The sequence below is a fragment of the Salmo trutta genome, chromosome 36 (genome assembly GCF_901001165.1).
Source record: "Salmo trutta chromosome 36, fSalTru1.1, whole genome shotgun sequence".
NCBI classification, from domain to species: Eukaryota; Metazoa; Chordata; class Actinopteri; order Salmoniformes; family Salmonidae; genus Salmo; species Salmo trutta.
Genome location: NC_042992.1, coordinates 9232276 through 9255303, shown reverse-complemented (window position 1 = coordinate 9255303; position 23028 = coordinate 9232276). Strand labels below are relative to the sequence as shown.

General features: G+C 47.8%; 2 protein-coding genes across 2 annotated transcripts; both read left to right on the top strand.

The window, feature by feature from the left end:
- Positions 1 to 2887: 2887 nt before the first annotated feature.
- Positions 2888 to 10065, top strand: LOC115175359 (maturin). Its single transcript, XM_029734577.1, has 3 exons — positions 2888 to 3403; positions 5905 to 6027; positions 6544 to 10065. Exons 1-3 carry the CDS (start codon positions 3233 to 3235, stop codon positions 6649 to 6651), a joined length of 402 nt encoding a protein of 133 aa, XP_029590437.1. The 5' UTR covers positions 2888 to 3232; the 3' UTR covers positions 6652 to 10065.
- Positions 10066 to 12507: 2442 nt separating this feature from the next.
- LOC115175358 (E3 ubiquitin-protein ligase znrf2) lies at positions 12508 to 18247 on the top strand. Its single transcript, XM_029734576.1, has 5 exons — positions 12508 to 13353; positions 13672 to 13813; positions 15689 to 15784; positions 15912 to 16017; positions 16601 to 18247. Exons 1-5 carry the CDS (start codon positions 13186 to 13188, stop codon positions 16656 to 16658), a joined length of 570 nt encoding a protein of 189 aa, XP_029590436.1. The 5' UTR covers positions 12508 to 13185; the 3' UTR covers positions 16659 to 18247.
- Positions 18248 to 23028: the final 4781 nt, after the last annotated feature.

Below are 23028 nucleotides of genomic sequence, written 5' to 3'. Positions count from 1 at the left end.
ATAGCTTGATTACCATAGCTTGATTACTATAGATTGATCACCATAGATCGATTACCATAGCTTGATCACCATAGATCGATTACCATAGCTTGATCACCATAGATCGATTACCATAGCTTGATTACAGGATGAAGGTCAGCCTGCTATATCTGCAGCAGCCAGGAGGAAAGCTGGTGATATTTCCATTTGTGAATTAAAAACCCTTTTTGTTATCAATCTATGGCTTTTGTTTGCTTCAATCATTTGAGCTATCTTTGTTGTGAGGAGTGGTGCATAGCAACAGCATCTCTGCAGGCTAGTCCATTTTTGTCATTGTCTGCCTCAACCATGGGAACATCTGCGTCATCCTCATCTTCAACGTGAGGAGCTGGGCAGCCATGCTGTTTGAGGTCATTGTGAAGCACTGGGCAGCCATGCTGTTTGAGGTCATTGTGAAGCATTGGGCAGCCATGCTGTTTGAGGTCATTGTGAAGCACTGGGCAGCCATGCTGTTTGAGGTCATTGTGAAGCATTGGGCAGCCATGCTGTTTGAGGTCATTGTGAAGCACTGGGCAGCCATGCTGTTTGAGGTCATTGTGAAGCACTGGGCAGCCATGCTGTTTGAGGTCATTGTGAAGCACTGGGCAGCCATGCTGTTTGAGGTCATTGTGAAGCACTGGGCAGCCATGCTGTTTGAGGTCATTGTGAAGCACTGGGCAGCCATGCTGTTTGAGGTCATTGTGAAGCACTGGGCAGCCATGCTGTTTGAGGTCATTGTGAAGCACTGGGCAGCCATGCTGTTTGAGGTCATTGTGAAGCACTGCTCTTGTAATTATGACAATGCAGCATCTTCTTGGTTGAAAGTGCAATGTGTTTCTGAGACACTGGAAATGACTCTTCCATACAACAAACATGTGCTCCGCTACACCTCTGGTGTGGAAATGAACTTGGTTGTACCGTTGTTGCTTAGCTCTTATTGCATGAAGATAAGGAGGTGAACCAGAAGTTGGTCTGTGCGTACCCACTGTCACCAAGTATGATTCCACTATGGTGTCCTCCTTCAAGCTGAGCATACAAAGAGGAACGTTGGAAAATCCTCCTTCAAGCTGAGCATACAAAGAGGAATGTTGGAAAATCCTCCTTCAAGCTGAGCATACAAAGAGGAATGTTGGAAAATCCTTGAGTCATGAGTTGCCCCTTTCCAACGTGCAACAATGTTGGAGATATGCAAAATTGGGAGTGCACACACTTTGTACATTTATTGAGAACCAGTTTTTATTCCTGTACTCCTCAGCATCTGCTGTAGATGGACACTTGATGGGAATATGATATTCATCTATACAGCCAATGACTCCTAGGAAGTTCCCATATTCATAGAACTCTACCTGGGCAGCAGCATCAGGAAATGTTATGTAATTCTGCATACATTCTGTTCACTTACACTACACAAATCTCTTGTTTCACGATGGAAGGTTCCAGATGCCAAAAACCTCAAGGTGATCAGTACTTCTAGGGAAGGAGGGATGGGCCTTCCCCTACGAGAACCAGATGAAAGACTTGGCTCATGGTGATCAGTACTTCTAGGGAAGGAGGGATGAGCCTTCCCCTACGAGAACCAGATGAAAGACTTGGCTCATGGTGATCAGTACTTCTAGGGAAGGAGGGATGAGCCTTCCCCTACGAGAACCAGATGAAAGCCTTGGCTCATGGTGATCAGTACTTCTAGGGAAGGAGGGATGAGCCTTCCCCTACGAGAACCAGATGAAAGATTTGGCTCATGGTGATCAGTACTTCTAGGGAAGGAGGGATGAGCCTTCCCCTACGAGAACCAGATGAAAGTCTTTGCTCAAGGTGATCAGTTCTTGTAGAGAAGGAGTCTAGGATTAGGCTTAATCTATGTCTGTGAAATCTCTCCATAGAGTTCAGTTTTCAGGGTGCCATATCTATGATATATATCATCATTTGACGGTGGACCAGTGGTTCATTTCACCAGAGAGGGGCAATATAGATTGGGTGCTGCTGCCACCTAGCGGTCACAAACGGTCCTGGCCGTATGTCAGGTCCACACTGTACAGCAGGAATCATCAACTACTAGATTCAGCCTGGCTGATTTTTTTGTTGTGCTGATGGTGGAGGGCCGGAACATAATTACAAATCATTTGTAGACTGCAAATTGACGAAAGCCCAAACAGATATTGACTAAAACATAATAATTTCAAACCTTGTTTACGTTCGTATACAATCACGTGTCTCTCTATTATGCGTGGGAATATTTGGGAACAGATTTCTTAAATTAAAAATCACTTGGAGCTGATTTCCTGGTGTTTTTACAATATTTTATATCCAACAATGAAAATAAAAATATTTTAAAAACAGTTTTTTTTGTGGGGGTTTTTTGTTCAGAAAACTTGGGGGGCCAAATTCGGCCGCGGGTTGGGGGACACTGCTGTACAATATTTATTTATGGCAGCCGACACACCCATATTCTGTGCGCTTTATGGAAGGTTTGTGTTACTGAAAAGCATCCCTCATTCATTCACATGGCAAGAGGTTGTGGATATAAACTTCAGTAGCCTTAACAACATTGGCAAAAGGAGTTAGTTAGCCTATTATGGCAATAAGTAGCCTAGCATAGGCTACAGCTTTTAGCCTACTTGTTGCGATTACACTTACTTTTCGGTATTATAACATTTATAGACAGTCCCTATAAAATACAATTGGACATACAGCCATATATAGAATACAATGAATGTATTATTGGGAATACATCTGAAACGACACACTAGGCCATTCCCATGCTCTGTTGAGAATAAAAGCACCGAATTGATCGATGACAGCCCGGTGCTGCTTCTCAGCCTGTCGTCATCGCGTTGAATCGTTAACGGACGTATTAACGTTCCAGGCCCTGTGCGTAACGTGTGTATGCTATGCAACCCCAGAACCTACTGCGTCCCCCGCTGATCTCATCGGTTAACGGACTAAAGAAAAGATGAGGGTTTGAGAAAACACCTTATCGTTACCGAAATACCGTGACGGAAGTGTAATGCAACAGTGAATATATCTTGTCGCTCTCGCCATGCGGATGGCGCGTTAGGTGAAACTGTAAGCTAATGTATGTCCGGTCAGCTGTTTTTATTTACCGAGAGACAGCAGCATCACCGGGACGTGTGCACGAGACCACAGACTAGCCTATACCGGCGATCCGGACCCCCACAAACGGGCAGGACTAACGGAGAGGAGGACACAGAGAGAGATGGAGTTTAAGCAGCTGGTGGAGGTGGCGGAGAAATGGTGTTCGTCGGTTCCGTTCGATCTGATCTTCGCGGAGGAGGATGATGAGAGAAGACTGGACTTCTACGCAGAACCGGGAATCTCTTTCTATGTCCTTTGTCCCGATAACATGACGGGAGGGGTCGAGCATTTCGTAAGTGTGTGTTCGCGCGCGCGCACGCGTGTGTGGTTTCGGTGTTTTGGGGTTTGCCTCTCGGGTCCCCCGGCGCAGTGTGTGTCTGTGTGTGCGCAACGGGAATGATGTCACTGCACCTGACTAGCACGCCTGGCGCGCATGTTGTTTTGGCCGCATTATATAGGCCGCCTGTCCTGCGCATGGACACAAGCCTGCAATAGCAGTGTTTTGTTATAGAAGCTGCTCTCTAGTCCCCAGTCTCCATCAGCTGGCCGGGGTCAGAGGGCGGGACCACAGTTCCCTGGCCCTGCGCCAGGCTAAAAATAGGCAGCAGCCGCGGTACCGGAAGGACTCAGAGCCATGCATCCCTCCTTAAGCAACTGGCAGTAATACTTCATGTTGTATACATTTTCTATGCAAATATGTAATGCACGTAGAGCATCAAACTAGGCCCCATCCTAACCATCCCCATCTCCCCCACTTTCTCGCCCTTCCTCCCTCTCTCGCCCTCTATCTCACTATCACTCTCTCTCTCTTTCTCTCTCTATCTCACTATCACGCTCTTTCTCTCAGACCTCTCCCCTCTTGTTATTGCCCTGTATCCAGACTGACTTCCTGTTATAGCCCCTGTATCTGGACAGACTTCCTGTTATAGCCCTGTATCAGGACAGACTTCCTGTTATAGCCCTGTATCAGGACAGACTTCCTGTTATAGCCCTGTATCAGGACAGACTTCCTGTTATAGCCCTGTATCAGGACAGACTTCCTGTTATAGCCCTGTATCAGGACAGACTTCCTGTTATAGCCCTGTATCAGGACAGACTTCCTGTTATAGCCCTGTATCTGGACAGACTTCCTGTTATAGCCCTGTATCAGGACAGACTTCCTGTTATAGCCCTGTATCTGGACAGACTTCCTGTTATAGCCCTGTATCAGGACAGACTTCCTGTTATAGCCATATATCTGGACAGACTTCCTGTTATAGCCCTGTATCAGGACAGACTTCCTGTTATAGCCCTGTATCTGGACAGACTTCCTGTTATAGCCCTGTATCAGGACAGACTTCCTGTTATAGCCATATATCTGGACAGACTTCCTGTTATAGCCCTGTATCTGGACAGACTTCCTGTTATAGCCATATATCTGGACAGACTTCCTGTTATAGCCCTGTATCAGGACAGACTTCCTGTTATAGCCCTGTATCAGGACAGACTTCCTGTTATAGCCCTGTATCAGGACAGACTTCCTGTTATAGCCCTGTATCAGGACAGACTTCCTGTTATAGCCCTGTATCAGGACAGACTTCCTGTTATAGCCCTGTATCAGGACATACTTCCTGTTATAGCCCTGTATCAGGACAGACTTCCTGTTATAGCCCTGTATCAGGACAGACTTCCTGTTATAGCCCTGTATCTGGACAGACTTCCTGTTATAGCCCTGTATCAGGACAGACTTCCTGTTATAGCCATATATCTGGACAGACTTCCTGTTATAGCCCTGTATCAGGACAGACTTCCTGTTATAGCCCTGTATCAGGACAGACTTCCTGTTATAGCCCTGTATCAGGACAGACTTCCTGTTATAGCCCTGTATCAGGACAGACTTCCTGTTATAGCCTTGTATCTGGACAGACAGACAGGTCTGATGTGTCCATGTATCGCTGGTTCTCTGTTCAGACACTCCTATAGCCGTCCCTGGCACAGCTATAGGTGGCCCCCTCCCTGATATTCAATATCCCAACTAACAAACACACCCATCTCCCTCACAACACACACACACACACACACACACACACACACACACACACACACACACACACACACACACACACACACACACACACACACACACACACACACACACACACACACACACACACACCATGCCGATCAATACTGCTATCAATAGGGGTTGACACACCGGGGTGACCGATCCTGGAAAGCTCATCTGTGTGCCAAGGCTTTAGTTCAGGAGGCTAACACAGGTTCAAACCCCGGTCAGTTACACATGTGTGATTCACTTACGTCCATGTGTTTGTCTGAAGGTGTTATCTCTCTCTCTCTGTGTCCTACTGTTCTGAAGGTGTTATCTCTCTCTCTCTGTGTCCTACTGTTCTGAAGGTGTTATCTCTCTCTCTCTGTGTCCTACTGTTCTGAAGGTGTTATCTCTCTCTCTCTCTGTTTGAATGTTTTGAAGGTGTTATCTCTCTCTCTGTGTTCTACTGATCTGAAGGTGTTATCTCTCTCTGTTTGAATGTTCTGAAGGTGTTATCTCTCTCTCTCTGTGTTCTACCTCTACTGGCTGTTCATATCTACCAACATCTACCATATACAGTATAATATAATAATAACATCTACCATATACAGTATAATATAATAACAACATCTAACATATACAATATAATATAATAACAACATCTAACATATACAGTATTATGGTAATAATGTGGTAATGTGGCTATAAGGGGCAGGCTAATAACCTGTGTGTGTGTGTGTGTGTGTGTGTGTGTGTGTCTACAGCATGTATGGAGTGAGAGTGAGGACTGCCTGCCATTCCTCCAGGTAGCTCAGGACTACATCACTTCCTGTGGAAAGAAAACACTTCTGGAGGTCCTGGACAAAGTGTTCACTTCCTTTAGACCTGTAAGTACATAGACAACGCTATATACAATATTACACTATAATAACAATAATACAACTACATTACTAAATAATATAACATAACAACTGTTAAATGTCACCCTCTCCCTCATTTCTTTACATACATTACTAACTGTAAGTCCGCTGGATAAGAGTGTCTGCTAAATGACTCAAATAGGTTGTCTACCTTTGGGGGGGACTGGTAGAGGGTCTTCTCTTTCAATTAACAGAACCAGATGTGTTAGTGCAGGGCTGGAACTAAAGCCTGCACACCCTGCCGCTAAGCTCTTCAGGACTGGGTTACACTTGTCTTTGACAAGGAGGATGAACATCAATCTTGCTTTAAGTGCTGGAGTTAGCTTTAAAGCTCTCTTCTCCCTTTCTCTCGAGTCTCACCTCTCTCTCTCTCTCTCTCTCTCTCTCTCTCTCTCTCTCTCTCTCTCTCTTTCTCTCTCTTCTCTCTTTCTCTATCTCTCTCTCCCTCTCCCTCTCCCTCCCTCCCTCCCTCCCTCCCTCCAGTTGCTGGGTCTACCAGACTTAGATGATGAGACGTTTGAACAGTACCATGCAGGCGTGGAGGAGGAACCAGAGGCAGACCACCAGCAGATGGGAGTCAGCCAGCAGTGATGCCCACAGATGAGGTGTCCAGTAGGGCTACAATAACTACCCATGCCCCTGGTCTCATCACCTACAACAACACACAGGCCCAACGACCCTGTAGCGACTATACACAGTCATAATGTATACTCACACACACACACAGGACAGCCTGCTTCTCTAAAGCTTTGCTCCCCAGATTGTGCACTCCCTGCCTGCCTCCCTGCCTCCCTCACACACACACACACACACACACACACACACACACACACACACACACACACACACACACACACACACACACACACACACACACACACACAGCCGTGCCCCTGCCTTGCCATACAACTTGATTATTATGATCAATAACAACAGACAGTGGTCATATATATAGTAGATTACAACATGACTACAGTTACTATTACTAACCACCTGCAGGCTGGTTCTAGCAACATGACTAGTTACTATTACTAACCACCTGCAGGCTGGTTCTAGCAACATGACTAGTTACTATTACTAACCACCTGCAGGCTGGTTCTAGCAACATGACTAGTTACTATTACTAACCACCTGCAGGCTGGTTCTAGCAACATGACTAGTTACTATTACTAACCACCTGCAGGCTGGTTCTAGCAACATGACTAGTTACTATTACTAACCACCTGCAGGCTGGTTCTAGCAACATGACTAGTTACTATTACTAACCACCTGCAGGCTGGTTCTAGCAACATGACTAGTTACTATTACTAACCACCTGCAGGCTGGTTCTAACAACATGACTAGTTACTATTACTAACCACCTGCAGGCTGGATCTAGCAACACGACTAGTTACTATTACTAACCACCTGCAGGCTGGTTCTAACAACATGACTAGTTACTATTACTAACCACCTGCAGACTGGTTCTAGCAGCATGACTAGTTACTATTACTAACCACCTGCAGGCTGGTTCTAGCAACATGACTAGTTACTATTACTAACCACCTGCAGGCTGGTTCTAGCAGCATGACTAGTTACTATTACTAACCACCTGCAGGCTGGTTCTAGCAACATGACTAGTTACTATTACTAACCACCTGCAGGCTGGTTCTAGCAACATGACTAGTTACTATTACTAACCACCTGCAGGCTGGTTCTAGCAACATGACTAGTTACTATTACTAACCACCTGCAGGCTGGTTCTAGCAACATGACTAGTTACTATTACTAACCACCTGCAGGCTGGTTCTAGCAACATGACTAGTTACTATTACTAACCACCTGCAGGCTGGTTCTAGCAACATGACTAGTTACTATTACTAACCACCTGCAGGCTGGTTCTAGCAACATGACTAGTTACTATTACTAACCACCTGCAGGCTGGTTCTAGCAACATGACTAGTTACTATTACTAACCACCTGCAGGCTGGTTCTAGCAACATGACTAGTTACTATTACTAACCACCTGCAGGCTGGTTCTAACAACATGACTAGTTTCTATTACTAACCACCTGCAGGCTGGATCTAGCAACACGACTAGTTACTATTACTAACCACCTGCAGGCTGGTTCTAGCAACACGACTAGTTACTATTACTAACCACCTGCAGGCTGGTTCTAGCAACACGACTAGTTACTATTACTAACCACCTGCAGGCTGGTTCTAGCAACACGACTAGTTACTATTACTAACCACCTGCAGGCTGGTTCTAGCAACACGACTAGTTACTATTACTAACCACCTGCAGGCTGGTTCTAGCAACACGACTAGTTACTATTACTAACCACCTGCAGGCTGGTTCTAGCAACACGACTAGTTACTATTACTAACCACCTGCAGGCTGGTTCTAGCAACATGACTAGTTACTATTACTAACCACCTGCAGGCTGGTTCTAGCAACATGACTAGTTACTATTACTAACCACCTGCAGGCTGGTTCTAGCAACATGACTAGTTACTATTACTAACCACCTGCAGGCTGGTTCTAACAACATGACTAGTTACTATTACTAACCACCTGCAGGCTGGTTCTAGCAGCATGACTAGTTACTATTACTAACCACCTGCAGGCTGGTTCTAGCAACATGACTAGTTACTATTACTAACCACCTGCAGGCTGGTTCTAGCAGCATGACTAGTTACTATTACTAACCACCTGCAGGCTGGTTCTAGCAACATGACTAGTTACTATTACTAACCACCTGCAGGCTGGTTCTAGCAACATGACTAGTTACTATTACTAACCACCTGCAGGCTGGTTCTAGCAACATGACTAGTTACTATTACTAACCACCTGCAGGCTGGTTCTAGCAACATGACTAGTTACTATTACTAACCACCTGCAGGCTGGTTCTAGCAACATGACTAGTTACTATTACTAACCACCTGCAGGCTGGTTCTAACAACATGACTAGTTACTATTACTAACCACCTGCAGGCTGGATCTAGCAACACGACTAGTTACTATTACTAACCACCTGCAGGCTGGTTCTAGCAACACGACTAGTTACTATTACTAACCACCTGCAGGCTGGTTCTAGCAACATGACTAGTTACTATTACTAACCACCTGCAGGCTGGTTCTAGCAACATGACTAGTTACTATTACTAACCACCTGCAGGCTGGTTCTAGCAACATGACTAGTTACTATTACTAACCACCTGTAGGCTGGATCTAGCAACATGACTAGTTACTATTACTAACCACCTGCAGGCTGGTTCTAGCAGCATGACTAGTTACTATTACTAACCACCTGCAGGCTGGTTCTAGCAACATGACTAGTTACTATTACTAACCACCTGCAGGCTGGTTCTAGCAACATGACTAGTTACTATTACTAACCACCTGCAGGCTGGTTCTAGCAACATGACTAGTTACTATTACTAACCACCCGCAGGCTGGTTCTAGCAACATGACTAGTTACTATTACTAACCACCTGCAGGCTGGTTCTAGCAACATGACTAGTTACTATTACTAACCACCTGCAGGCTGGTTCTAGCAACATGACTAGTTACTATTACTAACCACCTGCAGGCTGGTTCTAGCAACATGACTAGTTACTATTACTAACCACCTGCAGGCTGGTTCTAACAACATGACTAGTTACTATTACTAACCACCTGCAGGCTGGATCTAGCAACACGACTAGTTACTATTACTAACCACCTGCAGGCTGGTTCTAGCAACATGACTAGTTACTATTACTAACCACCTGCAGGCTGGTTCTAGCAACATGACAAGTTACTATTACTAACCACCTGCAGGCTGGTTCTAGCAACATGACTAGTTACTATTACTAACCACCTGCAGGCTGGTTCTAGCAACATGACTAGTTACTATTACTAACCACCTGCAGGCTGGTTCTAGCAACATGACTAGTTACTATTACTAACCACCTGCAGGCTGGTTCTAGCAACATGACTAGTTACTATTACTAACCACCTGCAGGCTGGTTCTAGCAACATGACTAGTTACTATTACTAACCACCTGCAGGCTGGTTCTAGCAGCATGACTAGTTACTATTACTAACCACCTGCAGGCTGGTTCTAGCAACATGACTAGTTACTATTACTAATCACCTGCAGGCTGGTTCTAGCAACATGACTAGTTACTATTACTAACCACCTGCAGGCTGGTTCTAGCAACATGACTAGTTACTATTACTAACCACCTGCAGGCTGGTTCTAGCATGGTAAATACATCACTCCCACCGCCAGCTCAGCACCCCCCCCCCCCCCCCCCCCCCCTCCAGCCAGGCCACCAGGACCTACAGAGAACTGTCAGTGTCAACCATGTAACACTGTACTGTAACACTGTACTGTAACCATCCACTGTACCACACAATGTTAACCAGCACATTGTCGTGTCCTTGTAACAATGTTAGCGGTGAAAGTAGAGGGAGGAATAGAACAGAATTGTAATCCTATGGTAGAACTGTTCCTCGTGTTCTGCTGTGAGGTCGGCCAAATGCTGCTGTATCTATGTGTCTGTGTGTGTGTGTGTGTGTGTGTGTGTGTGTGTGTGTGTGTGTGTGTGTCTGTGTGTGTGTCTGTGTGTGTGTGTGTGTGTGTGTGTGTGTGTGTGTGTGTGTCTGTGTGTGTCTGTGTGTCTGTGTGTGTGTGTGTGTGTCTGTCTGTGTGTGTGTGTGTGTCTGTGTGTGTCTGTGTGTGTCTGTGTGTGTGTGTGTGTGTGTCTGTGTGTGTCTGTGTGTGTGTGTGTGTGTGTGTGTGTGTGTGTGTGTGTGTGTGTGTGTCTGTGTGTGTGTGTGTGTGTCTGTGTGTGGCACCACCATCAGTGCACTGCTTCGCTTTTCCTTTCCCCACGGCCCTGAAGGAGTAGGATGAAGTTGTGATCACAGGGGCTTGGTAAACTGTTCCTGGATCTGTGTCTACAGGCAACGTCTGTCTACCTGCAGCCACCTTCTTCCACTACACTGAACTACACATGTATCTACAGTGCCTTCAGAATGGATTCGCACCCCTTGACTTAGTCGACATTTTGTTGTGTTACAGACTAAATTTAAGATGGATTAAATACACCATCCAGAGCTTAATAAATAACTTCACTATGCTCAAAGGGATATTCAATGTCTGCTTCTTAAATGTTTACCCATCTAGCAATAGGTGCCCTTCTTTGTGAAACATTGGAAAACCTCCCTGGTCTTTGTGGTTGAATCTGTTTGAAATTCACTGCTCGACTGAGGGACCTTACAGATAACTGTGTGGGGTACAGAGATGAGGTAGTCATTCAACAATCATGTTCAACACTGTTATTGCACACAGAATTAGTCATTTAAAAAAATATATATTAGCAAAAATGTCAAAAAACATGATTCCACTTTGACATTATGGGGCGTTTTATGAAGGCCAGTGACACAAAATCTAAATGTAATCCATTTTGAATTCAGGCTTTAACCCCCTAAAACTCAGCTCTGGACCTCGAAGCCAGTTCCACTGCATTTTTTTCAGTGTTTGTCTCTAATCAGGGACTGGTTTAGACCTGGGACACCAGGTGGGTGATCCCCCCTGTAATCAGGGACTGGTTTAGACCTGGGACACCAGGTGGGTGATCCCCCCTGTAATCAGGGACTGGTTTAGACCTGGGACACCAGGTGGGTGATCCCCCCTGTAATCAGGGACTGGTTTAGACATGGGACACCAGGTGGGTGATTCCTCTCTAATCAGGGACTGGTTTAGACCTGGGACACCAGGTGGGTGTAGTTAATTATCTGTGGAACAGAAAACCAGCCGGCTCTGGACCTCATGGGGTAAGAATTGAATAGGCCTGCTGTAACAACAAAATGTGGAATAACTCAAGGGCTGTGAATACATTACTTTCTAATCTAAAGGCACTGTCTCTCTGAACATGGCAACTATAATACATTTAACTTTCTCTCTGAATAGTTTAAAGTCTTCACTTTGTCCTATAAGCATGTCTCTTGATTTGTATTGTCATTCAATTATTTAATATTTTTTTAGTCACGCTAATCTAATGTGTGTTTTCTGTTTGAAGGTATTCAATAAAACTGTTGGAGGAAGCAATGAGTCTGACTTTATATGTAAATATACCGTACATATTAAATAGAATCTATATTACATATGACCGCTAAATATCTGACTGGCTTTTTATAAACACCTACAATGTCTATCCAGGGTTAACCAAACTCCGTGCATGTCCCCCCCCCCCCTATCACTACACCACTAATTAAAATAATAAACTAATCATCAAGCTGTGATCATTTTAATCTGTCAGGGCAAAGACCAACACGTGCACGCACCGCTTGGGGTCGTGAAGACATCATTTTGGAAAACGCTTTGTAATAATCTGTCCTTGCGACTGTTGCTCATGGGCTTGACGTCACTTGACCTGTCACACACACACACACACACACACACAGGAGAAAGAGGGCATTAGGGCAAGTCCTGCTTCTCTCTCGTCAACAATCACAGTCAGCAGACTAGACTACAGCAGAGCAGCTTGAACTCAGAGCGACGCAGATTTCTTTTAGACACTCGTGAGATCGGTAATAGCCTATATTTTAAATGTAGTTTGTAATCGAGAAGTGTTCATATGGTTACTAAAGTCGGACAGTCGCGGTGTAGGAGTTGTTGAGTTGTGCGCAAACCACCCATGACCAAAGCGCGTGGAATACTTTGAACTGAAGAAGCGAGTTGGGAGTACATTTAGTCCATCGAAAATAATTCCGTTATATATTGGAGGTTACTTTTATTGACTTTTCAAACCACTGATATTGTTTTGTTTCCCTTTGTTTTGGCTGTCTACACGACTGCTGGACTGGACACAGTCATGCGCTCTCTGTCTCTCTATTGTGACATCGAGTTTCCAGCATTTTTCCTAGGCTATTTCTGGTTTATTTGAATAGGGACAGATATAAACACATTGATATAGCGAACAAACAACTATCTGAAACTGTTCACAGTGTGTAGGACCATTTTCAACACCTGCCCCTCTATGGGATTCTGGAAAGCTTTATGAGACAGTAGAGGACTTGCTAGGACTTCTGTTTCACAGACCTTACAGGACTTCATATTTTGTGGACATCAGAACAGGCCAGGAGCCATCATGGGTGTCAGGCAGAGCAGCCCCATGGCTGAGCGTCGAACCCGGGCGTATTCTAGCCCTGTCCCCTCCTCTGGAGGCAGCACTACCCCAGTGTTCAGATACACAGCTGGGCCTGGTGGCCCCCAAATTCACTACACCGGCTGGAACAGACCCAGCTCCTACCAGCAGGTGTGTATGAGTGTAATGAAAGTGGTTTGGAACAACAGTTGTGTGATGAGTAACTGCCTGACACATGAAGATTTGTTTTAGCTCACCAAGCCAATGCCAAGGCTTTAGTTCAGGAGGCTAACACAGTCTGGTGGTACACAAGTTCAAACCATGGTCAGTTATGCCTGTGTGATTCAGTCATATCTATGTCCAGTATCTTGACGCTTTGTGTGTGTGTGTGTGTGTGTGTGTGTGTGTGTGTGTGTGTGTGTGTGTGTGTGTGTGTGTGTGTGTGTGTGTGTGTGTGTGTGTGTGTGTGTGTGTGTGTGTGTCCATCAGATTAGTGTACCTCATGGTGGACGGAGCAGGACGGATGTGTTCGGTGACAGTCTGGACGAGGAGGAGTCAGACTGGGAGAGAGGAGAACACCAGCTGATGATTGGCTCTCTACCACTTCACCTGTCCCCTAACCTACTGGCAGGTACGTGTGTGTGTGTTCCTGGGCCTGACTGTCTACATGACATCTTATTCCACAACAAGGAATCTGGGCTGTTGTCACTCGCTGGGCTGTTCTCACTCGCTGGGCTGTTCTCACCCCCCTCCCCTCGCTGGGCTGTTCTAAGCCCCTCCCCTCGCTGGGCTGTTCTCACCCCCTCCCCCTCGCTGGGCTGTTCTCACCCCCTCCCCTCGCTGGGCTGTTCTCACCCCTTCCCCTCGCTGGGCTGTTCTCACCCCCTCCCCTCGCTGGGCTGTTCTCACCCCCTCCCCCTCGCTGGGCTGTTCTCACCCCCCTCCCCTCGCTGGGCTGTTCTCACCCCCCTCCCCTCGCTGGGCTGTTCTCACCCCCCTCCCCTCGCTGGGCTGTTCTCACCCCCTCCCCTCGCTGGGCTGTTCTAAGCCCCTCCCCTCGCTGGGCTGTTCTCACCCCCTCCCCTCGCTGGGCTGTACTCACTCGCTGGGCTGTTCTCGCTGGGCTGTTCTCACCCCCTCCCCTCGCTGGGCTGTTCTCACCCCCTCCCCTCGCTGGGCTGTTCTAAGCCCCTCCCCTCGCTGGGCTGTTCTCACCCCCCTCCCCTCGCTGGGCTGTTCTCACCCCCTTCTCCTCGCTGGGCTGTTCTCACCCCCTCCCCCTCGCTGGGCTGTTCTCACCCCCTCCCCTCGCTGGGCTGTTCTCACCCCCTCCCCCTCGCTGGGCTGTTCTCACCCCCCTCCCCTCGCTGGGCTGTTCTCACCCCCCTCCCCTCGCTGGGCTGTTCTCACCCCCCTCCCCTCGCTGGGCTGTTCTCACCCCTTCCCCTCGCTGGGCTGTTCTCACCCCCTCCCCCTCGCTGGGCTGTTCTCACCCCCTCCCCCTCGCTGGGCTGTACTCACTCGCTGGGCTGTTCTCGCTGGGCTGTTCTCATCCCCCTCCCCTCGCTGGGCTGTTCTCACCCCCTCCCCCTCGCTGGGCTGTACTCACTCGCTGGGCTGTTCTCGCTGGGCTGTTCTCACCCCCTCCCCTCGCTGGGCTGTTCTCACCCCCTCCCCTCGCTGGGCTGTACTCACTCGCTGGGCTGTTCTCGCTGGGCTGTTGTCATCCCCCTCCCCTCGCTGGGCTGTTCTCACCCCCTCTCCTCGCTGGGCTGTTCTCACCCCCTCCTCCTCGCTGGGCTGTTCTCACCCCCTTCTCCTCGCTGGGCTGTACTCACTCGCTGGGCTGTTCTCACCCCCTCCCCCTCGCTGGGCTGTTCTCACCCCCTCCCCCTCGCTGGGCTGTTCTCACCCCCTCCCCCTCGCTGGGCTGTTCTCACCCCCTCCCCCTCGCTGGGCTGTTCTCACCCCCTCCCCTCGCTGGGCTGTTCTCACCCCTCCCCCTCGCTGGGCTGTTCTCACCCCCTCCCCCTCGCTGGGCTGTTCTCACCCCCCTCCCCTCGCTGGGCTGTTCTCACCCCCCTCCCCTCGCTGGGCTGTTCTCACCCCCCTCCCCTCGCTGGGCTGTTCTCACCCCCCTCCCCTCGCTGGGCTGTTCTCCCCCCCCTCCCCTCGCTGGGCTGTTCTCACCCCCCTCCCCTCGCTGGGCTGTTCTCACCCCTTCCCCTCGCTGTGCTGTTGTCATCCCCCTCCCCTCGCTGGGCTGTTCTCATCCCCTCCCCTCGCTGGGCTGTTCTAAGCCCCTCCCCTTGCTGGGCTGTTCTAAGCCCCTCCCCTCGCTGGGCTGTTCTAAGCCCCTCCCCTCGCTGGGCTGTTCTAAGCCCCTCCCCTCGCTGGGCAGATAAGAAGAGGACATTGTGGTCATGATGACTCTGAATAATGACCATTGGTTAACCTATTTGTGTGTGTGTGTGAGCGCTGACATGTCCGGTTCTATATTTCCCAGGGTTCCACTGTCCTGTGTGCAGTAAGTTTTTGGTGTCAGATGAGATGGAGATCCACCTGATCATGTGTCTCACCAAGCCACGACTCGCCTACAACGGTCAGTGTGACTGTATGTGTGTGTGTGTGTTATGTCTTCTTTGTCTGCCTGTCCGTCTGGCCTTATGATTGGCTAGCATGGCAGTGATGTCAGGTTGGTGATGATAATGTCGTGTGTTTTGTCCCAGAGGACGTTCTGGAGAAGGATAGTCAGGAGTGTGCCATCTGTCTAGATGAGATGGAGCAGGGAGACACCATCGCTAGACTGCCCTGTCTCTGTATCTACCACAAAGGGTAACTACACACACACACACACACACACACACACACACACACACACACACACACACACACACACACACACACACACACACACACACACACACACACACACACACACACACACACACACACACACACACACACACACACACACACACACTACACGATCACAGTAAGATGCTGTTACTTTACTCGTGGTTCCTCCTCTGTCTCTCTCCCTCTCTCTCTGTATCTCTCTCTGTCTCTCTCTCTCGCTCTCTCTCTGTGTCTCTCTCTGTCTCTCTCTCTCGCTCTCTCTCTGTATCTCTCTCTCTCTGTCTCTCTCTCTCTCTCTGTCTCTGTCTGTCTCTCTCTTTCTCTGTCTCTCTCTCTCCTCTCTCTCGCTCTCTCTCTGTATCTCTCTCTCTCTCTGTCTCTCTCCTCTCTCTCTCTGTCTCTCTCTCTCTCTCTCCTGTCTCTCTCTCTGCTCTCTCTCTGTCTCTCTCTCTGTCTCTCTCTCTCTCTCCATCTCTCTCTCTTCTGTCTCTCTCTGTCTGTCTCTCTCTTCTGTCTCTCTCTTTCTCCGTCTCTCTCTCTGTCTCTCTCTCTCTCTCAGGTGTATAGACGAGTGGTTTGAGGTGAATCGTTCGTGTCCAGAGCACCCCTCTGACTAAGGCTTCAGATACCCACGGCATGTCTACTATCTACCTAGTTCATCCAGATCTACGTCTTCATGACATGCTGGCCTATGAATCTACTTTACCTAGATCTACGTCTTCATGACATGTTGGCCTATGAATCTACTTTACCTAGATCTAGGTCTTCATGACATGCTGGCCTATGAATCTACTTTTACATCTACGTCTTCATGACATGCTGGCCTATGAATCTACTTTACCTACATCTACGTGATCATGACATGCTGGCCTATGAATCTACTTCATCCAGATCTACATCCTCATGACATGCTGGCCTATGAATCTACTTCATCCAGATCTATGTCCTCATGACATGCTGGCCTATGAATCTACTTTACCTAGATCTACGTCCTCATGACATGCTGGCCTATGAATCTACTTTACCTAGATCTACGTCCTCATGACATGCTGGCCTATGAATCTACTTCATCCAGATCTATGTCCTCATGACATGCTGGCCTATGAATCTACTTTTCCTAGATCTACATCCTCATGATGTGCTGGCCTATGAATCTACTTCATCCAGATCTACGTCCTCATGACATGCTGGCCTATGAATCTACTTTTCCTAGATCTACGGCTGACCTGCTGGTCCGTGAATCTACTCTACTTATATCTACGTCTGACCAGTGTTTGAAGAAGAATGACTCTAGCCTGTAAAGTGCAGCCTACTGTTTTGCCACACCAGGATACCCTGATTTGCCTGGAATGCTCATTTAGAGACGCTCACCATAGACTTCAATAGACTGGGCCAGGACCCGTCTTCTGAGAGTTGTACCTCAGCTGACTGACTGACTGACAACGAAGATGCTGCTCATGTCGTCTGAATGATGACGGATGTCGTCTGAATGATGGACGGATGTCGTCTGAATGATGGACGGATGTCGTCTGAATGATGACGGATGTCGTCTGAATGATGAGGACGTGAGGAGGAGGAACACGGTGGTACATGGACACACAGTGAGACTTCATATTCCTCTCAGATCTACTCTCCTGCTTAGTGGGTCGGGGTGGATACCTTCATTGTTAGTATTACTGTATTATAACAATGTAATAATGGGTTTGATTAACGGTGTAGAATGATTGTATTTAGACAGCCGTTTCTACTGTAGTAAGAGACATGCTGTGTAGTAAGTGAATGCTGTGGCTGAAACATGCAGCTCACTCTGACCTTCATTTGTACATACTTCTGTCAATGATGAAATCATATGTTCTGTCGACCTCCATTTTATTTCTGTGGTTGTGTAAAATCAATGTAAAAGTAGCATACAGGGAATTTAAAAAAACGTTGATTTTAAAAACCTTTGATTTACTCAGACATCACTGTGATATGTATATTTTGCATAAGAGCTTGTATTTGATTAATTAAGAACTAAAGCACAAATCAACTCCAGGATATGTACTGTAACAATATGGTGATTATATATGTACACAATGTCATTATGTACACAATGTCATTAATGTAATGTCATTAATGTATGTTACATATGTACTGTGTTTTAATATTACTGAATCAGAACCTTTTAGAGGTTTAAGAAACAAAGAATAAAAATGTATCAAATTGATTTCTGAAGTAACTGATTTCATTCCTTAGACGTCCTTTAAATACATTAGTGTCTCCCATTTCAATTAAACCATTCATCTCTCCAACCTCCAATTCATGTCAGTCTTCATGGCGTCTGTCTGAGCACCCTAAACCCTACAGAGTGCACTACTTTTGACCAGAGCCCAATAGGGATGAACATCTTGGCCATGTTCTGTTATAATCTCCACCCGGCACAGCCAGAAGAGGACTGGCCACCCCTCACAGCCTGGTTCCTCTCTAGGTTTCTAATCTCCACCCAGCACAGCCAGAAGAGGACTGGCCAGCCCTCATAGCCTGGTTCCTCTCTAGGTTTCTAATCTCCACCCGGCACAGCCAGAAGAGGACTGGCCACCCCTCATAGCCTGGTTCCTCTCTAGGTTTCTAATCTCCACCCGGCACAGCCAGAAGAGGACTGGCCAGCCCTCATAGCCTGGTTCCTCTCTAGGTTTCTAATCTCCACCCGGCACAGCCAGAAGAGGACTGGCCAGCCCTCATAGCCTGGTTCCTCTCTAGGTTTCTAATCTCCACCCGGCACAGCCAGAAGAGGACTGGCCAGCCCTCATAGCCTGGTTCCTCTCTAGGTTTCTAATCTCCACCCGGCACAGCCAGAAGAGGACTGGCCAGCCCTCATAGCCTGGTTCCTCTCTAGGTTTCTAATCTCCACCCGGCACAGCCAGAAGAGGACTGGCCACCCCTCATAGCCTGGTTCCTCTCTAGGTTTCTAATCTCCACCCGGCACAGCCAGAAGAGGACTGGCCACCCCTCATAGCCTGGTTCCTCTCTAGGTTTCTAATCTCCACCCGGCACAGCCAGAAGAGGACTGGCCAGCCCTCATAGCCTGGTTCCTCTCTAGGTTTCTAATCTCCACCCGGCACAGCCAGAAGAGGACTGGCCAGCCCTCATAGCCTGGTTCCTCTCTAGGTTTCTAATCTCCACCCGGCACAGCCAGAAGAGGACTGGCCAGCCCTCATAGCCTGGTTCCTCTCTAGGTTTCTAATCTCCACCCGGCACAGCCAGAAGAGGACTGGCCACCCCTCATAGCCTGGTTCCTCTCTAGGTTTCTAATCTCCACCCGGCACAGCCAGAAGAGGACTGGCCAGCCCTCATAGCCTGGTTCCTCTCTAGGTTTCTAATCTCCACCCGGCACAGCCAGAAGAGGACTGGCCAGCCCTCATAGCCTGGTTCCTCTCTAGGTTTCTAATCTCCACCCGGCACAGCCAGAAGAGGACTGGCCACCCCTCATAGCCTGGTTCCTCTCTAGGTTTCTAATCTCCACCCGGCACAGCCAGAAGAGGACTGGCCAGCCCTCAGAGCCTGGTTCCTCTCTAGGTTTATAATCTCCACCCGGCACAGCCAGAAGAGGTCTGGCCAGCCCTCAGCGCCTGGTTCCTCTCTAGGTTTCTTCCTAGGTTCTGGCCTTTCTATTGAGTTTTTCCTAGCCACCGTGCTTCTACACCTGCATTGCTTGCTGTTTGGGGTTTTAGGCTGGGTTTCTGTACAGCACTTTGAGATATCAGCTGATGTAAGAAGGGCTTTATAAATACATTTGATTTGGATCATCAACTAGATTCAGCCGCAAACAATTTGTTTCTTGGTCGGAACAGGCAGGGTCAGCAGGTAGCTTAGCGGTTAAAAAAAAGCGCTGGGCCAGTAATTAAAAGGTCACTGGTACAAATCCCCAAGCCCACGAGGTGAGAAATCTGCAGATGTGCCCTTGAGCAAGGCACTTCATTCAAGGTGTAGTCCTGCAGGGGTAGGGAGGGTGGATGAGGCACTTCATTCAAGGTGTAGTCCTGCAGGGGTAGGGAGAGTGGATGAGGCACTTCATTCAAGGTGTAGTCCTGCAGGGGTAGGGAGAGTGGATGAGGCACTTCATTCAAGGTGTAGTCCTGCAGGGGTATGGAGAGTGGATGAGGCACTTCATTCAAGGTGTAGTCCTGCAGGGGTAGGGAGAGTGGATGAGGCACTTCATTCAAGGTGTAGTCCTGCAGGGGTAGGGAGAGTGGATGAGGCACTTCATTCAAGGTGTAGTCCTGCAGGGGTAGGGAGAGTGGATGAGGCACTTCATTCAAGGTGTAGTCCTGCAGGGGTAGGGAGAGTGGATGAGGCACTTCATTCAAGGTGTAGTCCTGCAGGGGTAGGGAGAGTGGATGAGGCACTTCATTCAAGGTGTAGTCCTGCAGGGGTTGGGAGGGTTGGGAGAGTGGATGAGGGGGAGGAGAGATGGGAAACGGAAAGAAAGACCCTTTGTGACAGGCACATTTTTCAAATCACATTTTATTTGTCACATGCGCTGAATACAGCAGGTGTAGACCTTACCCTGAAATGCTTACTGACAAGCCCTTAACTAACAATGCAGTTAAGAAAATATTTACTAAATAAAAAGTTATGAGTAATAAAATAACGAAGCTATATACAGGGGGGAGGGGGGTACAGGTTAGTCGAGGTCCTTTGTAAAGTGACTATGGATAGATAAACAGCGAGCAGCAGCAACGGGGGGGGGGGGGGGGGGGGGGGGGGGATGTAAATAGTCCGTGTAGCCATTTGATTAACTGTTCAGCAGTCTTACTTATGGCTTGGGGTTAGAAGCTGTTAAGGAGCCTTTTGGACCTAGACTTGGCACACCGATGCAGGAAGAACAGTCTATGACTAGTGTGGCTGGAGTTTGACAATTTTTCACGGCGTGAGTGAGGACAATATTATTCCATTTCTATTGTTGTCCCTTCTATTCTTTATATGGACTGGAGAAATGAAAATCCTCCATGTTATTGTTAAACTCCATGTTACTTGGTGATCTCCTACCAGCTACGTCAGGAGAGTCTGAAATATCCAAACTAATCGTAGCTAGCCGACTTGTCCATTACCTTCAGCCGGCCGGTGCAGGTGTCCATTACCTTCAGCCGGCCGGTGCGGGTGTCCATTACCTTCAGCAGGCCGGTGCGGGTGTCCATTACCTTCAGCCGGCCGGTGCGGGTGTCCATTACCTTCAGCCGGCCGGTGCGGGTGTCCATTACCTTCAGCCGGCCGGTGCGGGTGTCCATTACCTTCAGCAGGCCGGTGCGGGTGTCCATTACCTTCAGCCGGCCGGTGCGGGTGTCCATTACCTTCAGCCGGCCGGTGCGGGTGTCCATTACCTTCAGCCGGCCGGTGCGGGTGTCCATTACCTTCAGCCGGCCGGTGCGGGTGTCCATTACCTTCAGCCGGCCGGTGCGGGTGTCCATTACCTTCAGCCGGCCGGTGCAGTGAAATATAGCCAGGTCTCGCAGCTGGAGTCTCCTTTCATGAGCTGCTTCTGAAAGCAAAATACAAAGTGATCTGCTCTTGCTGACATGTTTCTGGACCAAAGCCTTGAGATAGTAAGCAAGTTACCAACCAGGTTCATGCTAGAATGCCAGCCTTGAAACCATAAAAAAGACCACCTGTTAAAATATTTAAAAGTGAAATAGTGATATAATCATTTACTCTTTATTCAACCCATCATCGCCCCTGCAGTCGGCATTCTTAGTGTGTCCGGCTCATCTCATTGGCTAAAAGGGGCTCATCTCATTGGCTAAAAGGGGCTCATTGAATTAAAAGGCATAGTGCATGACTAATGAGTGTTCATGGCTACAGTAAACACATTATTTGGCAATCGGGAGAAATGTCTTAAAGTCACAGCTAGGTTTATAAAATATGGCATACTCAATATCTTAGTTTTATTAAACCTGTTGGTTTTGAGCAGTGCTGAAAAAGACTATCAAACTACACTGAACCAAAATATAAAATGCAACATTTAACAATTTAAAGACTTTACTGAAGTACAGTTCATTTAAGTCAAATCATTCATTTGAAATAAAGTCATTAGGCCCTCATCTATGGATTTCACACGACTGGGAACAGAGATATGCATCGGTTGGTCACAGATACCTTAGTTTTTTTAAGTAGGGATGTGGATCACAAAACCAGTCAGTATCTGGTGTGACCACTATTTACCTCATACAGCGTCATGCAGCGTGACACATCTCCTTCGCATAGAGTTGATCAGGCTGTTGATTGTGGCCTGTGGAATGTTGTCCCACTCTTCAATGGCTGTGCTAAGTTGCTGGATATTGGCGGGAACTGGAACATGCTGTCGTACACGTCAATCCAGGGCATTCCAAACATGCTCAATGGGTGACATGTCTGGTGAGTATGCAGGCCATGGAAGAACAGGGACATGTTCAGCTTCCAGGGATTGTGTACAGATCCTTGCGACATGGGGCCATGAATTATCATGCTGAAACATGGGGTGATGGTGGCGGATGAATGGCACGACATTGGGCCTCAGGATCTTGTCACGGTATCACTGTGCATTCAAATTGCCATCAATAAAATGCAATTGTTGTCCATACCGTAAGCCTACCTCAACCAAGGTGCACACCGCTCACATCAGAAAACCGCTAACTCACACACACGTGCTCTGAGGTTGTGGCCGGTTGGACGTACTGTCAAATTCTATGACAGAGGCAGCTTACGGTAGAGAGATCAACATTAAATTCTCTAGCAACAGCTCTGGTGGACATTCCTGCAGTCAGCATGCCAATTGCACTCTATCAAATGTTGAGACGTCTGTGGTGTTATGTAACAAAACTGCACATTTTAGAGTGTCCTTTTGTCCCCAGCACAAGGTGCACCTGTGTAATAATGCTGTTTAATCAGCTTCTTGATATGCTACACCTGTCAGGTGGATGGATTATCTTGGCAAAGGAGAAATACTCACTAACAGGGATGTACAAAATTGGA